Source organism: Suncus etruscus, chromosome 2, assembly GCF_024139225.1.
Source record: "Suncus etruscus isolate mSunEtr1 chromosome 2, mSunEtr1.pri.cur, whole genome shotgun sequence".
Classification (NCBI taxonomy): Eukaryota; Metazoa; Chordata; class Mammalia; order Eulipotyphla; family Soricidae; genus Suncus; species Suncus etruscus.
Window position 1 is genome coordinate 6,167,717 of NC_064849.1, and position 19,105 is coordinate 6,186,821.

At 57.5% G+C, this 19,105-nt stretch overlaps 3 protein-coding genes across 4 annotated transcripts; 2 read left to right on the forward strand and 1 right to left on the reverse strand.

Annotated features, from left to right (window-relative positions):
• The first annotated feature begins 4,629 nt into the window (after positions 1-4,629).
• Positions 4,630-11,514, forward strand: E4F1 (E4F transcription factor 1). 2 transcript variants are annotated; one of them, XM_049768560.1, is made up of 13 exons: positions 4,630-4,777; positions 6,346-6,485; positions 6,981-7,053; positions 8,540-8,733; positions 8,818-8,938; positions 9,008-9,160; positions 9,240-9,409; positions 9,491-9,673; positions 9,780-9,888; positions 10,123-10,340; positions 10,430-10,628; positions 10,710-10,849; positions 10,935-11,514. In XM_049768560.1, exons 1-13 carry the CDS (start codon positions 4,630-4,632, stop codon positions 11,352-11,354), a joined length of 2,268 nt encoding a protein of 755 aa, XP_049624517.1. In that variant the 3' UTR covers positions 11,355-11,514. The 2 variants fall into 2 exon arrangements, with proteins under 2 accessions (XP_049624517.1, XP_049624518.1); XM_049768561.1 differs by having other exon boundaries at positions 9,783-9,888.
• A 111-nt stretch (positions 11,515-11,625) lies between these two features.
• On the forward strand, positions 11,626-14,116 carry DNASE1L2 (deoxyribonuclease 1 like 2). The gene is made up of 7 exons (XM_049768564.1): positions 11,626-12,567; positions 12,658-12,746; positions 12,834-12,917; positions 13,001-13,101; positions 13,174-13,286; positions 13,392-13,643; positions 13,822-14,116. The coding sequence occupies exons 1-7, from the start codon at positions 12,424-12,426 to the stop codon at positions 13,873-13,875; spliced, it is 837 nt and encodes a 278-aa protein (XP_049624521.1). The 5' UTR covers positions 11,626-12,423; the 3' UTR covers positions 13,876-14,116.
• Positions 14,117-14,403: 287 nt separating this feature from the next.
• On the reverse strand, positions 14,404-18,909 carry ECI1 (enoyl-CoA delta isomerase 1). Its single transcript, XM_049768563.1, has 7 exons — positions 18,827-18,909; positions 18,627-18,740; positions 16,919-17,046; positions 16,387-16,533; positions 16,087-16,208; positions 15,822-16,000; positions 14,404-14,648 (listed from the first exon to the last, which is right to left on the reverse strand). The coding sequence occupies exons 1-7, from the start codon at positions 18,876-18,878 to the stop codon at positions 14,482-14,484; spliced, it is 909 nt and encodes a 302-aa protein (XP_049624520.1). The 5' UTR covers positions 18,879-18,909; the 3' UTR covers positions 14,404-14,481.
• Positions 18,910-19,105: the final 196 nt, after the last annotated feature.

Here is a 19,105-nt window from a genome sequence, read left to right on the forward strand (position 1 = left end):
AGTTGTTCCTATTGAATATCTCTGGCATTCAATATTCAAACACCATTCCCACCATCATTGTGACAGTCCCTCTACCATTGTCTTCATTTCCCACCACTTAAGCCTGCCCTCTTGGCAGGCACAAATAATTTATTTTATATTACTTGTTACAAGTAAATAGCTAATGGAAGTTTCAAAAAATACTTGAGGAGCCCAAGCACAGCAGGTATAATAACATTTGCCTTGGACACAGCCAACCTCGGTCCCATTCCTGGCATCCCAAGTGGTCCCCTGAGCCTGCCAGGAGTAATTTCTGAGTGCAGAGCTAGGAATAACCCCTGGGCATGGCCCAAAACAAATAAAAAAAAAAAAACTTCAGGGCCCGGAGAGATAGCACAGCGGCGTTTGCCTTGCAAGCAGCCGATCCAGGACCAAAGGTGGTTGGTTCGAATCCCGGTGTCCCATATGGTCCCCCGTGCCTGCCAGGAGCTATTTCTGAGCAGACAGCCAGGAGTAACCCCTGTAGCACCGCCGGGTGTGACCCAAAAACCAAAAAAAAAAAAAAACTTCAGTAAAAGAAAATTTGTGGGCCCAGAGAGATAGCACAGCGGCGTTTGCCTTTCAAGCGGCTGATCCAGACCAAAGGTAGTTGGTTCGAATCCCGGTGTCCCATATGGTCCCCCGTGCCTGCCAGGAGCTATTTCTGAGCAGACAGCCAGGAGTGACCCCTGATCACTGCTGGGTGTGGCCCAAAAACCAAAAAAAAAAAAAAAGAAAGAAAGAAAATTTGTGAAAATTGTTATTCAGTCATTGCAAGTTTACTGAGTAGTTTGTTGCAAGTTTAGCATTCTGTTGTTTTTACTTATTAAGATTCTTTTGCTTCTATGCTACTTTCGCATGCAATTTGCAGTGCTCCTTTTGGGGTGTCATTATTGAGAAGTTTGGAAGTGTCTCAGTCTAGGAACTCCAGAATCTGTAGAAAGGGGCCCATGAAGGGACATGGGCTGTGATAGCTGTGGAATATTCCTTTGGCTGCTGGAGCTTCTGGAAGTACCAGGGTAAGAGAGAAGCTTCCTACCCACCTCCAAGAAAATTTCAAAGTTTTCACTGGTGTTTTTGTGAATTTTGTGGCTTGACTTGCATCTCCTAGGAGTCTAGTGAGTCTGTGGCGCTGACATGGAGAAGTCTGTGAGATCTGGGTGTGGCTCTCTCCTCACATCTTTCTTTTTCTTTCTTCTTTCTTGTTTGATGTTGCTCAGTGGTTACTCTTGGCTCCACATTCAGTAATTACTCCTTGGAGCCAGAGTGATAGCACAGTATGTAGGGCATTTATTTGCCTTGCGCATGGATGACCCGAAACGGTACTGGGTTGGTCTCCAGCATTCCATATGGTCCCCTGAGCAATTTCTGAGCACATAAATAAAAAGAATTGGGGCCAAAGAGATAGCATGGAGGTAAGGCATTTGCCTTTCATGCAGAATGACGGTGGTTCAAATCCCGGCATCCCATAGGGTTCCCCGATCCTGCCAGGAGCGATTTCTGAGCGTACAGCCAGGAGTAACGCCTGAGCCCTGCTGGGTGTGACCCCAAAAACAAAAAAACAAAACAAAAAAAAAGAATTACTCCTGGTGGTATTCAGGGGGCCATATGGGATGCCAGAGATTGAACTCGAATTAGCCCGCTGTACTATCACTCTGGACCCTCCCCTCAAATCTTTTTAAGTTTCACTCAATAAAAATGATCTTGCTTTACACATGAAAAACAATCAAGACTCATCAGGTTCAAGAGAAACTTCTGCCTCTCCCTGAAGTACCTAGATTTTGGGGATGGGAGTGCTCAAATGACCAAGGGTGTGGAAAACTGAACCCCAATTTCCTGCCTGAATGGCTGTCATGGGAAGGTGAGAAAAGATTCTCTCACCAAAACTAATTGGCCTGCACAGCTGGACCAATGAGTGCTCTGACCACACCTGAACCTGGTTCTTTTCTGTAAGAACCAAGATCCCCCCACAAGGAATTCTAGACTAAGATGAGCCCAAATCCAAGTAAAGTGTACTTTTCCACTCCAAGTTGAAGGCAGAGAGAGAGTTAACTCAGAAATAAAACCCAAGTTCATGCCCTCCAGGAATTAGAACTAGAGGTTGAGTGAACCCTTGTCAGCCAGGGTTTGAATCAGAGTATCCCTATACTACAACCAAAGTTGAGCAAGAAAAATCAGTGATTACTTAAGACATCTATACAATGAAATGATTGTATTGTTAGTGCTTGTGATTTTTTTTTTTGGTATTTTTGGCCACACCCATGGGGTTACTCTGGGGTTACTCCTGGCTATGTGCTTAGAAATAGCTCCTGGCTTGAGGGGGACCATAAGGGTCCCGGGGGATGAGACGCAGTCTGTCCTAGGCCAGCGCTTGCAAGGCAGACGCCTTACCTCTAGCGCCACCTCTCCGGCACTGCTTGTGATTTAACTGCTTGAAGATTTGACTCGGGGTCCTTGCAAGACTCCCTTGTTGGATGAGGTTCAGACTTCGGTTAACCAAATAAACTCCCTCTTGCACTTTGCGTTATCAGAGGTGGTCTTTGACTCTCAGGGACAACATGGATGTTAACTCAAATGCTAACAAACCAACCCCTCAGCAGCCCTGAAGCCCCAGTCCTCTTTCTTAATACTGGGTGGCATCTATACCCATTTATCTTTCTGGCTTTGGGACCCTCATGACTATTTGGGCTCTCCATGTGTATGATTTATTTCTCTCTTGGAAATCACAATATATTATTACCTATTAGAAAGGAGAACAGAAAGTTCGAGGTGGTAGGGCCAGGCCGATAATCCAGAGGGTAGGGCACTTGCTTTGTACATGCCCAACCTGGGTTTGATCCCTGGTACCCTATATAGTTCCCCAATTCCTGCCAGGTGTAATCCCTGAGTACAGCTGGGTGTGGCCCAAAATCAATCAATCAATCAAACAAAAAACCTTGGGGCCAGAGAAATAGCATGGAGGTAGAGCGTTTGCCTTGCATGCAGAAGGATGGTGGTTCGATTCCCTGCATCCCATATGGTCCCCCGAGCGTGCCAAAAGCGATTTCAGAGCACAGAGCCAAGAGTAGCCCCTGAGCACTGCCGGGTGTGACCCCAAAAAAAAAAAAACTTGAAGGTGAGGAAAATAATTCTGTCCTGAGCAGCCCAGAGATGACCCCTCAGCAGTTCTTTAACTGTGCAGACCTTAAGAACACGCAGTTACAGCAGTACTGGTCTGGCTTCCCCACGACTGGTGAAATCTGTGTCCACTGTCTGTGTGCAAGCAGCAGGACCAAGCCTGAGTGACCTTTGGTCACACCATAAATAAAAAAGCATGGCAACGGAAGACCCAGTCTCCTGTTGGGTCCCCAATCATGTCAAATCATAACGATCTGTTTAAGCAGCCTGACAGAAGCCACATCTGTCTGATCCCATTAGTCTGTGATGTCAAGAAAAGACTAATCCAGAGACAGATTAGTGGCTGCTAGGAAGGAAGGAGTTTGTGGCAGGGACATCGGAAATGCCAGTGGAGTCTGACTTTGGCGATGACCTGAAGTTCTGGAACCTGATGGTGGTGTTAGTGGCACACAGAATAGAATAACAAACACCACTCATGGTAACATTTAAATGTATTTACTACAATTTAAATATACAAAAGGGGGATCACAGTAATAGCACAGTGGCAGGGCATTTGCCTTGCACGCAGCTGACCTGGGACGGACCCATGGTTCAATCCTTGGCATCCCATATAGTTTCCCGAGCCTGCCAGGAGCTATTTCTGAGTGCAAAAGCCAGGAGTAAACCCCGAGCGCTGCTGGGTGTGGCCTTCCTAAAATACGTATATACAAAATGACCCCTACAGGGCCAGGAATGAGAGTACAGCAGCAGGGAAGGCGCTTGCCTTGCACATTGTTGGCTGACCTGGATTTGATCCAGGTTCGATCCCCAGGATTCCATAGGTCTCCAAGCTTTACAGGGGCGATTTCTGAGCGTAGAGCTATGAGTAACTCCTGAGCACAGTTGGGTGTGACCCAACCCCTTCAAATAAATAAATATACATACATATATATATGAATATAAATATATATACATAAGTGGTTTAGATTGGGAGAGGGAAGACTGCAGCTGGCGGCGCCCAGGACTTAGTTGGCTGCAAGCTAGGCAAGCGCCTTAATAAAGCTTTTCCATCTCCAGCTCCAAGAATAGAAAGCCTAGGGACCAGCGGGTCCCTCCCAGACCTCCTCTGCCCGTCAATTGCTTAGCCCCGCCCCTCCCACCGGGCCCCGCCCTCGCTGCCAGTCAAATACGTAGCCACGCCCCTCGGGCCCCGCCCTCCTCTGATCTTCAAGTATTCAGCCACGCCTCCCGCCTCTCGGGCCCCGCCCTCACTGCCAGTATAGTGCTTAGCCACGCCTCCCGGCCGTGGGCCCGGCTCTCCCCTGCCCTTCAAGTACTTAGCCACGCTCCTCCCGCCTCTAGGCCCCGCCCATCAAGTACGTAGCCAATCTGCCCCCGCCCTTTGCTGCCCGTCAATTACTTGACCACGCCCACCCTCCTGCCCGTCGAGCGGGGCGGCTCGTTGTTATGACGACACGGCCGTAAATCCGCCATCTTCCTGCGGCGCGTTGCGACATGGAGGGCGCGATGGCAGCGCGGGGGACGGCGGCGCATACGGCAGCAGCCCGGGCCGCGGCCGGGCAGCAGGCGGGCGAGGGCGGCGTGGCGGCGGGCCTGGGCCCCGGCGGCTTTCTCGGCCTCCCGGCCCCTTTCGGCGCCGAAGGTAACGGACGCCTGGGCCGTAGGCTCGGACGAGAGGCCCGGCCGGCCGATCCCGGGCCCGCCGCGGTCTGATCCCTCCCCGCGGCCCCGTGCACGGTGCGGGGCCGGGCTGACATGTCAGTGCGGGCGGGCGCCGGGACCTCCCTGACAGGTCGCCCTGGGAGTGACGGGGCCGGGCGGGGTGTGTGTGCGGGGTGGGGCTGGTGCTGGGCGGGGTCTGCGGGGCGGGGTCCGGGGTCCAGGTTTGGGGTGCGGGCGATTGGCGGGGCTCATGCACGGAGCCCAGCGTAGGTGGCACCTGCCTGTGGGCAAAGTTTTGCTGGGATGGGTCCCGGGGTTCAGCTGGTTTGCTAGTGGGGAGCTCAGCCTGGCTGTTGGGGGCAGGGGGTCAGAAATTAGGGTCCCTGGTCCCCCCTCGAAACCTCCACACACAAACCCGTCATTCCTGTGTTGTGGGGTGCAGGTGCGATGGGGGGGCCACCCCAGCGCCACCAAGTCCGGTAGTGCATGTTCTGGGGGTGGGTTCTTTGCACCCACCGCTTCCTCTTGAGCCGTGTGTGCCAGAGCCAGGCTGACCGACTTTGCTGGGGTGCTGGCCTTTGACACTTCGGCTTTCGTGATGTAGCTCAGTTGGGGGGTCTGTTTGCCGGCGAGATGCACAGGATTGTGTTGGTGTCTTGCATGTGCCTCTCGTGCTCGCTTCGGCAGCACATATACTAAAATTGCATGTGCCTCTCGCAGTCTGCTAGGGAGGGGTGATCGAGGCCTGAGCCATTCTGAGGCATCGCTTTGACAGGGCGCCTCCCTCTGTGTTCTAGTTGACAGGAGCTGGGCAGGAAGTCATACCCAGGTGTTGGGGACTCATGGGTGGGGAGGAATGGGTGGACTGTGGTGGGGTGGGGGGCCTGCAGCCCTGGCTGGAACTCAGTACCCACAATACCCCTCAGGCCCTCAGCTGGAAATTCACCACTAAGTGGCCTTGAGTCTTGAGTTTCTTGTTTCCATTTTGCCAGGTTGGCCAGGTTTGCAGTCTGGGCTGGGGTGGTGCTGGGCATTGGGCATTGGTGCTGCCTCTGCCGAGGGGAAGGCCTGTACCAGTGTCTGGGCTGTGAAGAAAGCCTAGCTAGATTCCACCACTGCCATTCTGTGTCTCCTTCTGTGCCACCACCTTTACGTACCTATTATTTGGTTTTAGGTTATACCCGGAGGTGCCCAGGTATTAGTTTGTCTGGGATGTTGGGTTGGTTGTCAGTGAGGCAAATGTCCTCCCCCCTATACCCCCATCTTTAGACAGGGAGATAGACTCAGATAGGGTGTGTTCGAGGCAGGCCCCTAGGTCCTGGGCTTCATCCTCTCCTGCCCCAGACGTGCAGGGTGAGGCGAATGCCTCTGCTCCCTCACCTTAACCACTGGCTTTGTGTTGCACTATCACACCAACCCATTAGTCTCTCTGGGCATCCCTTACCCCACCTCTGAGGATGGGGCTGTCCCTGTTCTTCACTGGTCACATGGCACCTAGGAGTATTTGCCCTGGCCCTAAGAGGGGCTACTGATCTCCGGCTGTTGCAGATGAGGACGATGTGCATCGCTGCGGCCGCTGCCAGGCTGAGTTCACTGCCCTGGAGGAGTTTGTGCAGCATAAGCTGCAGAAGAGTTGCCAGCGGGTCCCACAGGAGAGCACAGGGGGCATCCTGCCCGATGGCCAGCAGGTGACACCCGGGTGCATAGAAGAGCCCCTCTGGGGAGGAGCCAGCACCTCCACCCTCTCAGGGAGGCCATGGGAGCCAAGTGGGGGTCACCCAATCGGCTGCTTCCCTGTGGCCTGGGTGAAGGAGCCTGACACTGCCCTGGAGAACCCCACAGTGGGTGGCACAGGGTGTCTTGTTTAGTTGGGGTGACCCAGTGTCCTCAGATCTTGGAAACTTGGGGTCCTGGTGGCTCTGGTTCTTTTGGCTTGGCCCTACCCTCAGCAGACAGTGCCCCACACCTCCTTTGGAAAAACCATTATCTATGTAAGGTGGGGACACCCACAAAGGCCCTACACCTCTCCTTACCCGCCATCAGCTGAGCATCTTGGCTCACTCAGTGACTCTGGGGGGTCCCCTGGTCTGGGACAGATGGTCATTCTACTGGGGGACATAAGAGATGCCATACCTTCATCAACAGCCCTGGAGCCCTGAAGATGAGTCTCTTTCCTCTTTTAGGTGCCAGCGGCAACAGTGCCTGAGGAGCCCCTCACTATGGCCCACATCGTGGTGGAGGCGCCCGACATCGTGGGTAAGCAGGTGCCAGCCCTATCCCTGCAGGAGGCATGGCGGGAGACATGGGGCATGGGCTGGGTCGGGGGCACGCCCTCTCTGGGCCGCCAGTTTCCCACAGTTCTGCCAGCTGAGACTCCTGATACCTCCCACCTGCCCTTGCGCTTGCTCTGCTTCTCTTTTACAAGCTTTTACAAGCAGGCAGTTCCCAAGAAGCCTCTGTCACAACCCTTTAAATCCAGGCCTCGCCCGTGGGGTGTAGGCAGGGCCGCGTCGGTCTCACTGATTCATTGGATCAGCTGTGGGGCATGTAGAAGGCACTAGGCAGCATGGGCAGTACAAAGTGGGTGGTGGTCACCAAGGATATCGGGGCTGACCCTTGCAGGTACACAAGGGGGTGGACAGGAAGCGACTTTTGGGGAACAGGTAGAACTTGACCTGGGACACCCTTGACATCAGGTAGAGAGGTGGAGGGACACCTGTATGTGCTCCAGAATTCCTGAGGACATGGAGTGTGGGTGGTATCAGACAGGAAAGCTAGTGTCCTGGGTTCAGGTGGCACCTCTGGCCAGCAGCCAGCAGGCCCTTCCCCTCACCCCAGCTGCCAGTCTGAGCCACTTTTTGCAGGTGGCACTGTGGGTGGATGATGGCTCTGCTAAACCCTATGTGTCTTCCCCCAGTGCTGACCCAGCATTGCCCTTCAGAGGCCAGTGGGCAGGGGCTGGGGGTAGGAGCTGCCTTGGTGCGTCTCTGTTCCACGCTGACAGCCCTAATTAGCACAGCGCAGCCCTAAACAGGCGACTTCTGGTTTGGTTTGTTTTTCTTTTTGGGTCACACCCGACACTGCTAAGGGATCACTCCTACTGGGAACCCTATGGGATGTCAGGGATGGAACTCAGGTCATCTGTGTGCCAGAAGAGTGCCCTCCCCACTGTGCTGTTGTTCCCGCCCAGAGACAGGTTCTGGATGAATTTCTCATCTGTCATTGTCATGAGCAGAAAGAGTAACATGTGTCTGCAGCTTAGCTTGGTGCATTGTCACATTGTTGTCATGATCCTCCACTGTTGTAAAACAGCCCACAACTTGGGAGAGGGCCTGGCCCCTGCTTCTGGGAGTTCAGCTGTCTCTAGTGTATCCCTCCTGCTGCTCCTGCATCTGGGTGTGGTCTTCATGGATGATCATGCCCTTGGCATCCATCACCAGGTGGATCACAGGGCCCCCCAGGAGCCCCTGTCACCTTTTTTTAGTTTTGTTTTAGAGCCACAACCATCGATACTGTGGGACTCATCCTGACCCTGCTCAGGGACCTTGTGGGGTACCAAGGTTCTAACCTGGGCCAGCTGCGTGCAAGGCCAGCACCTCTCTGCTGTACTATCTCCCAGTCCCCAAACATCCCCAGGGTCTGTCCAGCAAGACTGCATTCTCCAGAGCTGTGGTGTGGAGCAGTGCCTGTGTGGGGCAGGGGTGGGAGACAGCAGGGCCTTCAGGTGCATCTGTCTCTGCAGGTAGTGGGCACATCCGAGAGGTCATTGTGGGGCCCGAGGTGGAGCCGGGGGATAGAGAGCTGCCAGAGACTGTGGTTAGCCCCAACCACCAGGGGCCTGAACTGGCCCCAAGCTGTGAGCCAGCGCCTGTGCGGCTGCTGGTGAATGAGGATGGCCGCTATGTGTGTGCACTCTGCCACAAGACCTTCAAGACGGTGAGGCAAGGCCTGGCAGACCTGGCTGGGGGCTCCCCCTCTTTTGAGGAGGTGCCTGAGCTCACCTCCCACCCCTCCCCACAGGGTAGCATCCTAAAGGCACACATGACCACTCATAGCAGCCGCAAGGACCATGAGTGCAAGCTGTGTGGGGCCTGCTTCCGCACCAAGGGCTCGCTCATCCGCCACCACCGGCGCCACACGGGTGAGCCCCTGCCCTGCCCAGCCCCCCTCTTGGCTCTGCTCAGCCCATGTTGACACCATCTCCCTGCAGATGAGCGTCCCTACAAGTGTGCTAAATGTGGGAAGAGCTTCCGGGAGTCGGGGGCGCTGACGAGGCACCTCAAGTCCCTCACTCCCTGCACAGAGAAGATCCGCTTCGGGCTGCCCAAGGATGGGGCCAGTGGCACTGAGGAGGTGCCCACAGGTATGCACTGGGGCCTGTCCTGTCTGAGTCTCCTCTCTGCTGGCCCAATGGGGTTCTGAATGGTTAATCTGTCTTCCAGGGCCCAGTGCCTCCCCAGTGGGTCCCGTCCCCTCATCGTCAGTGACTGGAGAGCCTGTGGACACTTCGCCTGTGATCCACCTGGTAACGGACGCCAAGGGCACTGTCATCCACGAAGTCCACGTCCAGATGCAGGAGCTGCCACTGGGCATAAAGGGCCTTGGCCCGGAGGTGGGGACAGTGGGGTTTGTGGAGCTGGGGAGGCTCCTGAATGAGCATACTGGGCAGTCCAGGCAGCTGTTCCCCTTGCAGTCTTCAGGCCCAGAGGAGCTCGGCTGTGCTGGGGAAAGTGGCCATGAGAACCTGCTGCGACAGGCCATGCAGAACTCTGGCATCGTCCTGGAGCGGGGCGCAGCTGACGCCCTCACGCCTGCCGTCTCCCATCCCCCGGGTGCCCCCGAATTGCCGCTGCTGGGTGTGGAACAAGTGGACGTGGTAGGTGGACGCCTTCGGGTGGCTGGCCCTTCTGCTCCTTGCTGTCTGCCTGGGTGTGGCCCTGGCCCAGCCTCTGGTGGTAGCTGGATACATGTGCTGGTCCCAGCAGGTGGCCAGCGAGGTCTCGGAGGTGCCCAGGACCCACCCGTGCCCGCAGTGCAGCGAGACGTTTCCATCGGCAGCCACGCTGGAGGCTCACAAAAAGGGCCATGCAGGTGGGTGCCGAGGAGTCTTTGTAGGTGGGCGGGTGAGGAGTCCACTCACGGGTGGTAGAAGAGGGATCTGTGCAGGTGGGTGTGGAAGGGCCTATGCAATGGGTGCAGAAAGGGCCACGCAGGTAATGGGAGAGGGGTCCATGCCGGTGGGTGTAGAGAGGTCCATGTGGGGTGTATATGTGGGTTCTCCTAATGGGTTCCCCCATGACCAAGCTGGATGATGTGCGTGTACAGGAGCCAGGCTGTTCCCGTGTGTGCAGTGTGGCAAGGCCTTCCCCAAGGCCTACCTGCTCAAGAAGCACCAGGAGGCACACGTGCATGAGCGCCGCTTCCGCTGCGGGGACTGCGGGAAGCTCTACAAGACCATCGCACACGTCCGTGGCCATCGGCGGGTGCACTCGGACGAGCGGCCCTACCCGTGTCCCGAGTGCGGCAAGCGCTACAAGACCAAGGTGGGCTCCCGTTCTTGCTCCCGCCTGCCCCCCCTCTCCCGACCCCTGTCCCCCCAGGCCGGGTGCAACCTTGAGCCTCGTCTCCACAGAACGCGCAGCAGGTGCACTTCCGGACGCACCTGGAGGAAAAGCCACACGTGTGTCCGTTCTGCAGCCGCGGCTTCCGGGAGAAGGGCTCACTCGTGCGCCATGTGCGCCATCACACGGGCGAGAAACCCTTCAAGTGCTACAAGTGTGGCCGGGGCTTCGCTGAGCATGGCACTCTCAACCGGCACCTGCGAACCAAAGGTCTGCAGGACAGGACATGGGTGGGTGGGCAGGGCGGTTCGCAGTGGGGTGCTGCGGTGGCCTGACAAGTGCCCGCTACAGGGGGCTGTCTGCTAGAGGTGGAGGAGCTGGTGGTAGCTGACGAGAGTCCCTCGGCTACGGCTGTGCTGTCCGAGGACCCACACACGGTGCTGGTGGAGTTCTCGTCCGTGGTAGCCGATACGCAGGAGTATATCATCGAGGTGGGCATGTGTGCAGGGGTGCTGCAGGGTGGGGGGGAGCAGCAGAGCCGGGGGGCCTTCCCTGGACTAACCCCTACTTCCACAGGCCACCTCGGACGACGCGGAGACAAGTGAGGCGGCTGAGCTGCTGGAGGGCGCGGCACCTGAAGTGGACAGCCACATCATGAAGGTGGTGCGGCAGCTTGTTCACCAGGCAGGCGCGGGCCACCAGATTATCGTGCAGAACGTCACTGTGGACCAGGAGGCGGAGCTGGGCCCGGAGGCCCGCACAGCAGACACCATCACCATCGCCACCCCTGAGAGCCTGACGGAACAGGTGGCCATGACCCTAGCCTCAGCCATCAGCGAGGGCACGGTGCTCACGGCCCGGGCAGGCTCCAGCACGGCTGAGCCGGCCACTGTGACCATGGTTTCCTCGGAGGATATAGAGATCTTGGAACACGCGGGCGAGCTGGTCATCGCCTCCCCCGAGGGACAGCTCGAGGTGCAGACGGTCATCGTCTAGCAGGATAGCTGCGGGGTCGGTCGGGGGCAGGACCCCAAGAATCAGGCCCAGACTTTGGGCGAGTGTATATACACAGGGAGGGTAAGCGGTGCCCGGGCTTCTCCGGCATGGCAACAACAGAAACCGGGTTTGGTTGTTTTACAATAAAACCTGAAAACCCGCCGCGCGTCATGTCAGGCAGGGCAGCCTCGGGCTGGCACCACTGCCCAGGCCGGTTCTAGGCACACAAGGTAGCACCCCTGGACTCCTGCCTGGCCAGCCTGCCTAGGGCTTCTACCAGGGCTGGCGGCACTGTGGCGGTGTGTGGGAGGCCTGGCATGCGGACGGGCAGCCTCCTGCTGCCTACAGAAGCCGCTTCACAGTTTGCACAGGAGGTGAAGGGGCGCTGTGGGCTGGCACCATGTTTGGGGTCCTGGGGAGATGCGTGAGGGAGAACATCTGGAGATGGGCAGGCCTGGTTAGAGCTTGTCTTTCAGGATTGGCTGCTTCATTCCCATGGGCCCGGTTCCAGGAGAAAGATCCCAGTGACCTAGTTAGAGGGGTGGGACAGGAACGAGGCCTGGACCAGGGGCAGGGGTGATCCTCTCCCCTTCTTGCCTCATTCCTTGGGGGCTGTGCAGGGATGTCTGAGTGCTCTTCTCAAAGCAGCCAGGGAATATGCTGGCCCGAGGGGACCCCTGCTGCCTGGCACCCCCGCCCAGTCTCCTGGGAATGGGAGACCAGGAATGCCCAGTCTATTTTGGTTGAGGGGCGGGACCTGTACAGCTGGCCCCTCCCTGAGCAGGGCCTCAAATACTGCCTGGCAGTGCCCGAGATGCTGCCAGTGGGGCCCCGGCGGAGTTGGGAACAAGGTCTACACCTGGATCTCAGCCAGGTGAGAGGCAGGCTGGTGTCTGGGTGGGGGCGGCTGGAACCTTGTCTCTCTGGGAGATGGTCTCCCCAGTAGGCCTGAGAACAGCCAGTGGAGACATGGAGGGCGATGGGGGGGATGTACCTTAGACATAGCCTGAGCTCCGGAGGGTGAGGGCGGAGCTCACTGGGTCTGCCCCTCCAGCCCAGGCTCCTTGCCATGGGTGGGCCCCAGGTACTACTGGCAGCGCTCTGGGTGCTGGGGGCAGCCAGGGCGGCTGCACTGCGCGTTGGAGCCTTCAACATCCAGAGTTTCGGCGACAGCAAAGTGTCTGACCCAGACTGTGGCGACATCATTGCACAAGTAAGCGAGGCCTGGCTGGGTCGGGGCCAAATGGGGGTGTAGGGGAGGGTGGCGGCAGCCTGCCTCACACTACACCTGTCCTCTCTGCAGATCCTAGCCGGCTATGACATAACGCTGGTGCAGGAAGTGCGGGATCCGGACCTGAGCGCTGTGGTTCAGCTCATGGAGCAGATCAACAGGTGGGTGGGCAGGGCTAGGCACCGGGACCCCAGTGGGAGTCCAGACCCAAGCAGTGCCCTGACCCCTTGTAACCCGTATCTCTGCAGCAAGTCCAAACACGAGTACGGCTTTCTGAGCAGTGAGCCCCTGGGCCGTGAGCAGTACAAGGAAATGTATCTGTTTGTGTACAGGTGAGGGGTGACTTGGGAAGGAAGGGGTGCAGAGAGCAGCAGCAGCAGCTTGTGTACTTACACCCCCACCCTCCCACATGCAGGAAGGACGCGGTTTCTGTCCTGGACTCCTACCAATATTCGGATCCCGAGGATGTCTTCAGCCGGGAACCTTTCGTGGTCAAGTTCTCGGTCCCTGGCACAGGTCAGCCTGCCCCCTGGACCCCCACGCTCCTGGTACCACCCCCCCCTTCTTGACACCCTGCCCTTCTCGCAGTGGCCAAAGAGCTGATTCTGGTCCCGCTGCATGCAGCGCCGCACCAAGCAGTAGTGGAGATTGACGCTCTGTATGATGTGTACCTGGATGTGATTGACAAGTGGGGCACCGACGTAAGACACCCCCCCCCCCCCCCGCGCGTGATTACACGGCCGTGCCCTAGGTCCCAGGCCTAGCAGGCGGGCCTCCAGCATGACCCCGACCTCCAATCCTCACAGGACATGCTCTTCTTGGGTGACTTCAATGCTGACTGCAGCTACGTTCGCGCACATGACTGGGCAGGCATTCGCCTGCGCAGTAGCGAGATCTTCAAGTGGCTCATCCCGGACAGCGCGGATACCACAGTGGGCAAATCGGACTGCGCCTATGACCGCATTGTGGTGTGCGGGGCCCACCTGCGGAAGAGCCTGGTGCCACATTCGGCCTTGGTACACAACTTCCAGGAGGCATATGGCCTGGATCAAGCTGGGGTAAGTGAATGCAGGGGTGCCCTACAACCCGCTTAGCTACCTCCGAGTCCCTTTGCAGAGCCCTGCACTAGGTCTAGGCAGGCACCAGAGGTGACTGGGGCTTGCCCAGCAGCGGGGCCCTGGGTACCCCCACTGAGTGCAGGCGGGCAGCCCCTGAGCCTATCCTGTTGCCCTCCAGGCTCTTGCTGTCAGTGATCACTATCCTGTGGAGGTGACCCTCAAATCTCACTGATGTGGGCAGCACCTGCAGACTGCCGTGAGGAAGGCCCCACGAGCAAGACAGGATGATGGGCCACCCACTTTCAGGCTGCAGGGCGGGACAGCTGGGCTGGACTCATGGCCCTGGACACATTGGGGTCACCGGGGCCTTATCCCCACCATGTGCACGCTGGACTCTGACGCTCACATCCAAGGCTGTGAGGAACATGGGGTGGCTCAGCCCAATAAACACGAGCAGGCCTCACTAGGACCAAGTGGTGCCAGGACTTCCCCATCCTTGCTCAGGGAGGGCCCCAAGAAGCCCTCGCCAGCCTTTCTCCAGTCCTGGACACTGCCCTGTCAACCATGCGGGCTCCAAATGGTGACCCCATCACAATAGTGTTGATGTTCTACGTCACCCCCTTATTCTCGTAGGTACTGTCGTCATGGGGCACCTCTCTGGGTCTTCCTGCTGTTCCCCTAGCTCAGGGACAAGAGGTATCGTGCAGGGGTTTGAGCAGGTTGTACATGCCCCACAATCAGACGACCCTGTAACAGGAAGGAGAAGTCCCAAGGACTTTATTCATGATCCCGCTCTGGGAGGGCCCCTGGGAGCTCCTGTGGGTGGTCCAGAGCCGCCTCAGCCTTGCTTCTGCTTGAGCTTCTCCAGGTACTTGTGCAGAGACTTCTGGATGGAGTCCCTGGACACGAAACTCACAAAGTTCTGCACGTCGGCCTCGCGCTGCTTCACCAGTCGGTCGACCGTGGGCCCGCGCATCATGTTCTTGGTCAGCTGCCGAGCGTGATCTGAGGAAAAGGAGGCTCTTGAGAAATGCTGCCTGCGGCTTTGCCCTGACCCTTTTGTGGGGGCGGTGAGGGGGAACATGGCACTTGGAGGAAAATATGAGCAGAAAGCCCCTTCCCACTTCCACTCTTACTGAAACCCAGCATAGGGCAGGGGGTTCCCGAAGGCCGATTTGGGCACCCAGTGAAAACCCAACAGAAGCAGATGTGAGGTAGCACCCAAGACTCATCTCCCTGTACTCAGGAATGGATCCTGTCCCAGGCGCCAGAGGTTCTATTTATTTGGTTTTGGGGCTCCACCTGGGAGTGCTCAGGAATCACTCCCAGTAGACTCAGGGCACCTTATGGGATGCCGGAGCATCCTACCCACTGTGCTCTTGCTCCAGCCTCAGGAGGTTCGTTTAATTGTGGCTGTGAGTAGGCACTGGTTGGGGTCAGATACCTGTCCCCAGGGCTGAAGAGCTTGAGATAATTTCTACATTCATTTTTGTTTTTGTGTCACACCTCAAGGTGCTCAGGGTTATTCCTGGCTCTGCACTAAGGGATCACTGGTGGGACTCAGCAGAACATAGAGGGGTGCTGGGGATCAAACATGGGCTGGCCATATGCAAGGCAAATCCTTATCCGCTCTACTATCTCTCCAGCTTTTGGGTTATGCCCACAGTGCTCAGAGATCACCTGCAGGATTTAGGACCTTATGGAGTAATAAGGGTCTTAGCTGGGTCAGCTGCATGAAAGGTTTTAACCTCCAGATTTCATACTTTCAATGGGTGAAAACCCATCACAAGAAAGAAAACTTTTTGCTTTGTTTTGCTTTTGGGTCACACCTGGCGGCGGCGCTCAGGAGTTACTCGTGGCTCTGTGCTTAGAAGTTGCTCCTGGCAGGCTTGGGGGACCATATGGGATGCTGGGATTCGAACCGGGAACCTGTGTTGGCCGAGTGCAAGGCAAATGCCTTACCACTGTGCTATCGCTCTGGCCCCAAGAAAGAAAGCATTTTATGACAATGGGAGTGACAATTCAGGGCACAGTGAGAGAATCAAACAGTGCCGTGGGCCCCAGGACAAGCACATTTGCCAGCCAGACGTTAGGGGGACTCATAGCTGGTTGAGGGGAGGAAGCTGTCATGAGTGGGCAGTGTGAGGCAGGGCCGGTAGGTAGAAAGCATCCCCTCACCTGGGATGGCCAGCCACTGGGCCATGACTTTGAGTGCTGTGCTGTGTACTTGGTCCTCAGGCACCACCTGATCCACGATGCCCACCTGCAGGGCCTCCGCCGGTGGGAAGAGCATGCCTAGCTGCAGGGCTCTCTCAGCTGCCCGGTGCCCGATGGTGTTCACCATGGTATCCTTGAACCTGCCGGCCACAGACACCCAACTGCTGAGGATCTGTGCAGGTGGCGCTGGGCTCAAGCAGGGCATGGGCAAAGCCCCCAGCCTCACCAGAAGGGGGCAACGATGCCCAGTAGGGTCTCATTCAGTCCAATAACGTATTTGGGGTTGTTGGCCAGGACACGGTAGTCAGAGGTGAGAGCTATCAGGCAGCCTCCAGCCGGGCTGGCTCCCTGCAGTGGTGGTGGGGAGACATAGACTCTGGGGGTGCCAGTAACTTAGTTGGGTTGGGTGGCCACGGTGGGGACAGACGCAAGCTTTTCAAAGACCCCCCTCCAGGGCTTCCTCACCCTGTCGCAGTCACACCACAGCAGCTCAGAGGTTAGAGCAGGCCTCAGGCCACTCACTCACATTGATGGCGGACACAAACACCATGTTGGACCGGTAAAGCCGCAGCCAGAGCTCTTGCATGGCCTTCCAGTACTCAGCGTAGTGTGCGGGATTCCGCCCGCACATCTCTCTCAGGTCCAGGCCGGCTGAGAAGACGCCGGGGCAGTCCTGAAGGAGCATGGGCCTTTGAGTCACGCTGGTTGGCTGAACACAGCCCAGCCTGGACACTGACCATACCCTCGGGGCTGTTTCAGGGTCCAGCATGGCACCAGCAGCAGAACGGGCTGAGTCTGGCTGATCCTACAGGATTCAAGCTCCCAACCTCTGCATGGGGCCGCTAAGGCATCCGGTTGGCTCTGACCACTACTGCCCTCAGCCTGCAGGTTTCTTTTATTTTGGGGCCACAGCTGACAGAGTCTCGGGGACCATGTGGTGCTAAGGACTGAATCAGGGGTCCTCCTGCTAAGTTTGCACTCAGCTCTCCAGCTGCTTCTCCACCCAGAGGCTGGACTCAGCAAGTCCAAGGTCCTGGGAACTGGCTGGGAACACCCACCGACGTAAGGACAATGCCCCGGAAGGATTTGTCATTCTCCAGCTTCTCCACACTGATAACCAGTTCTGTGAGCAGCTCCATGCTGAGGCTATTCACTGGGGGGCTCTTCAGCTTCAGCACAGCAATCCCTGCTCAAACCAACAGTGGGAGGGCATGTCACGCACACACAGGGATGCAACCCTACCCACGCGTGGACCCCAAATATCCAGGGAGAGTCTCAAGGGCGAGGGTGAAGGAGCCATTCTGCTCCTTGGAGCCACCAGCCTGCACTCTAGCACCCCGGCATACACCTGCTGACTGCAGTCCCCTGACTTCCGCCAGGCCACACAGCAGCCTCCAACACAGCATGTCAGAGAAAGGGGGGAGTGCCCCTTTCTTCCCTGGCAAAGGGGCACAAGTGACTCAGGGATAAGCTCAGCTCCACTTGTGCTTTTTTCACTGTCTTCAGGTGTAGGAAGTAGAGGTCAGAGGAAGAGCTTATCGGTAGTGCATTTGCCTTGCACGAGGCCAACCCAGGATGGACCTGGGTTCGGTTCCTGGCATCCCATATAGTCCCCCGAGCTTGCCAGGAGCCATTTCTGAGCTCAGAGCCAGGAGTAACCCCTGTCAGGTGTGGCCCAAACACCAAAAATCAAACAAGAAAAATAGTGTAGTAAGTTGCTAAACTTGGGCAAGGGTCCTGAATCCTGTTCCCCAGTGCCAGGGCAGCCACAGTGGGGCACCCCAGAGCTATGCCAGTTCCAAGACAGGCTAAAAATATTGGGGTCAGGTGGCCCCAGCTCAGACAGCCATGCACGTGCATGCCAGCAGCCAGAGAGGCAGGGCCTGCCCTTGTGGGCTTAGACACCATCTCACTGCTGCCCAAGGGCACACTCCAGGCTGCAGAATCAGAGCGGAGACAGCCCCAGGGTGGCTTAGGCCAGAGATAATGACTCATAGAAACAGAATAAATGTCTGCCTGGAGATAATGGCATCAAAATAAATAACTGCCTAGAGCGTGTGCCCGTTCCCAAGACCCAGCCTCACGAACTCTGGGACCTTTCCTCAGTCACTGGGGGAAAGGTAAGGAGGCCTAAGGTGAATGTGACTAGGCAGAACGGAATTTGGACGAACCTGAGTATCATAAAATACATGCCCATGCCATAAAGTACAAGGCACAAGTACTAAACCGTCTCGGGTTGTAACTGACACACCACCACTCTCAGACGCCATCTGGTTTGGGGCCCTCAAATCTACATCCCAGCTGGAGTCCTGCCTGCCAGGCGCTCTGATAGAATTTTTTCGTTTGCTTTTTGCTTAGAGCTGGCGGCTGCTCAGTGGGCAGCACCTCAAACCGCTGCATTTTGAAGTCAAGGTCGGGCCATTTAGGGAGGTGGAAACCCTGGGGGTTCTAATCCCAGGCAGAGCAGACAGGCCGAGCTCCAGAGGTCCAGTGCGCAATGAGGCTCTGTGGGCTCAGCAAGGTTTGGGGAAGAGGCGGCTGTGGGAGCCCTCCGTCCGAAAAGAGGGCGACCTGCGACCCCAGAGGGTGGGTCCAAGCCTAGCGGAGCCTGTCACGAGCACTCCCGTCGGGAGCCATGGATGGGCACGGAGCCCGGGACACTGCGGGCGCTCCACGATGCGTGCCAACGAGACTTTGCAACCGGTGCAACTCGAGGTCTCCGCAGGAAGACGGTGCCCGGGCCGGGCTGGGCTGGGCCAGGCTTACCTGCAGCCGGGTCCGGTTCCACCAGAACCCGCTGGCTCCCGAAGGGCCGCGTGCTGTCCCGGCCGCCGGCCAGCTGCTCAGTGCGCCCCAGGGCTATGCCCTGCAGCCGGGCCCCTGCAAACCAAGGGCAGCACGAAGCCCGTTAGCCCGGCCAGGCCCCCGGCCCCGCCGCCCGCCTCCAGCCTCCCGCGGCCTCGCACCCGAGCGGAGCAACGCGTGAACCGAGCGGCGAACTCCCGTCAGCAGCGCCATCTTGACGGACACAGCCACTCAGAAGGCGTCGGGCCGCGGCCCCGCTGGGCTACGAGAGGTGGGGCCCGGCAGCTCGCCCCGCCCCACCCGCCGCCCCTTGCTGGGCGCGGCCTACGCAGCTCACCCCGCCTTTCCGGCCCTAGCGGCTGCCTGGGTTTGTTCGGCACCTTGGACCCAGAGCGCGGACTACAAAGCCGCGCGCGGGCTCCTGCTTTTGGAGGCCCGGG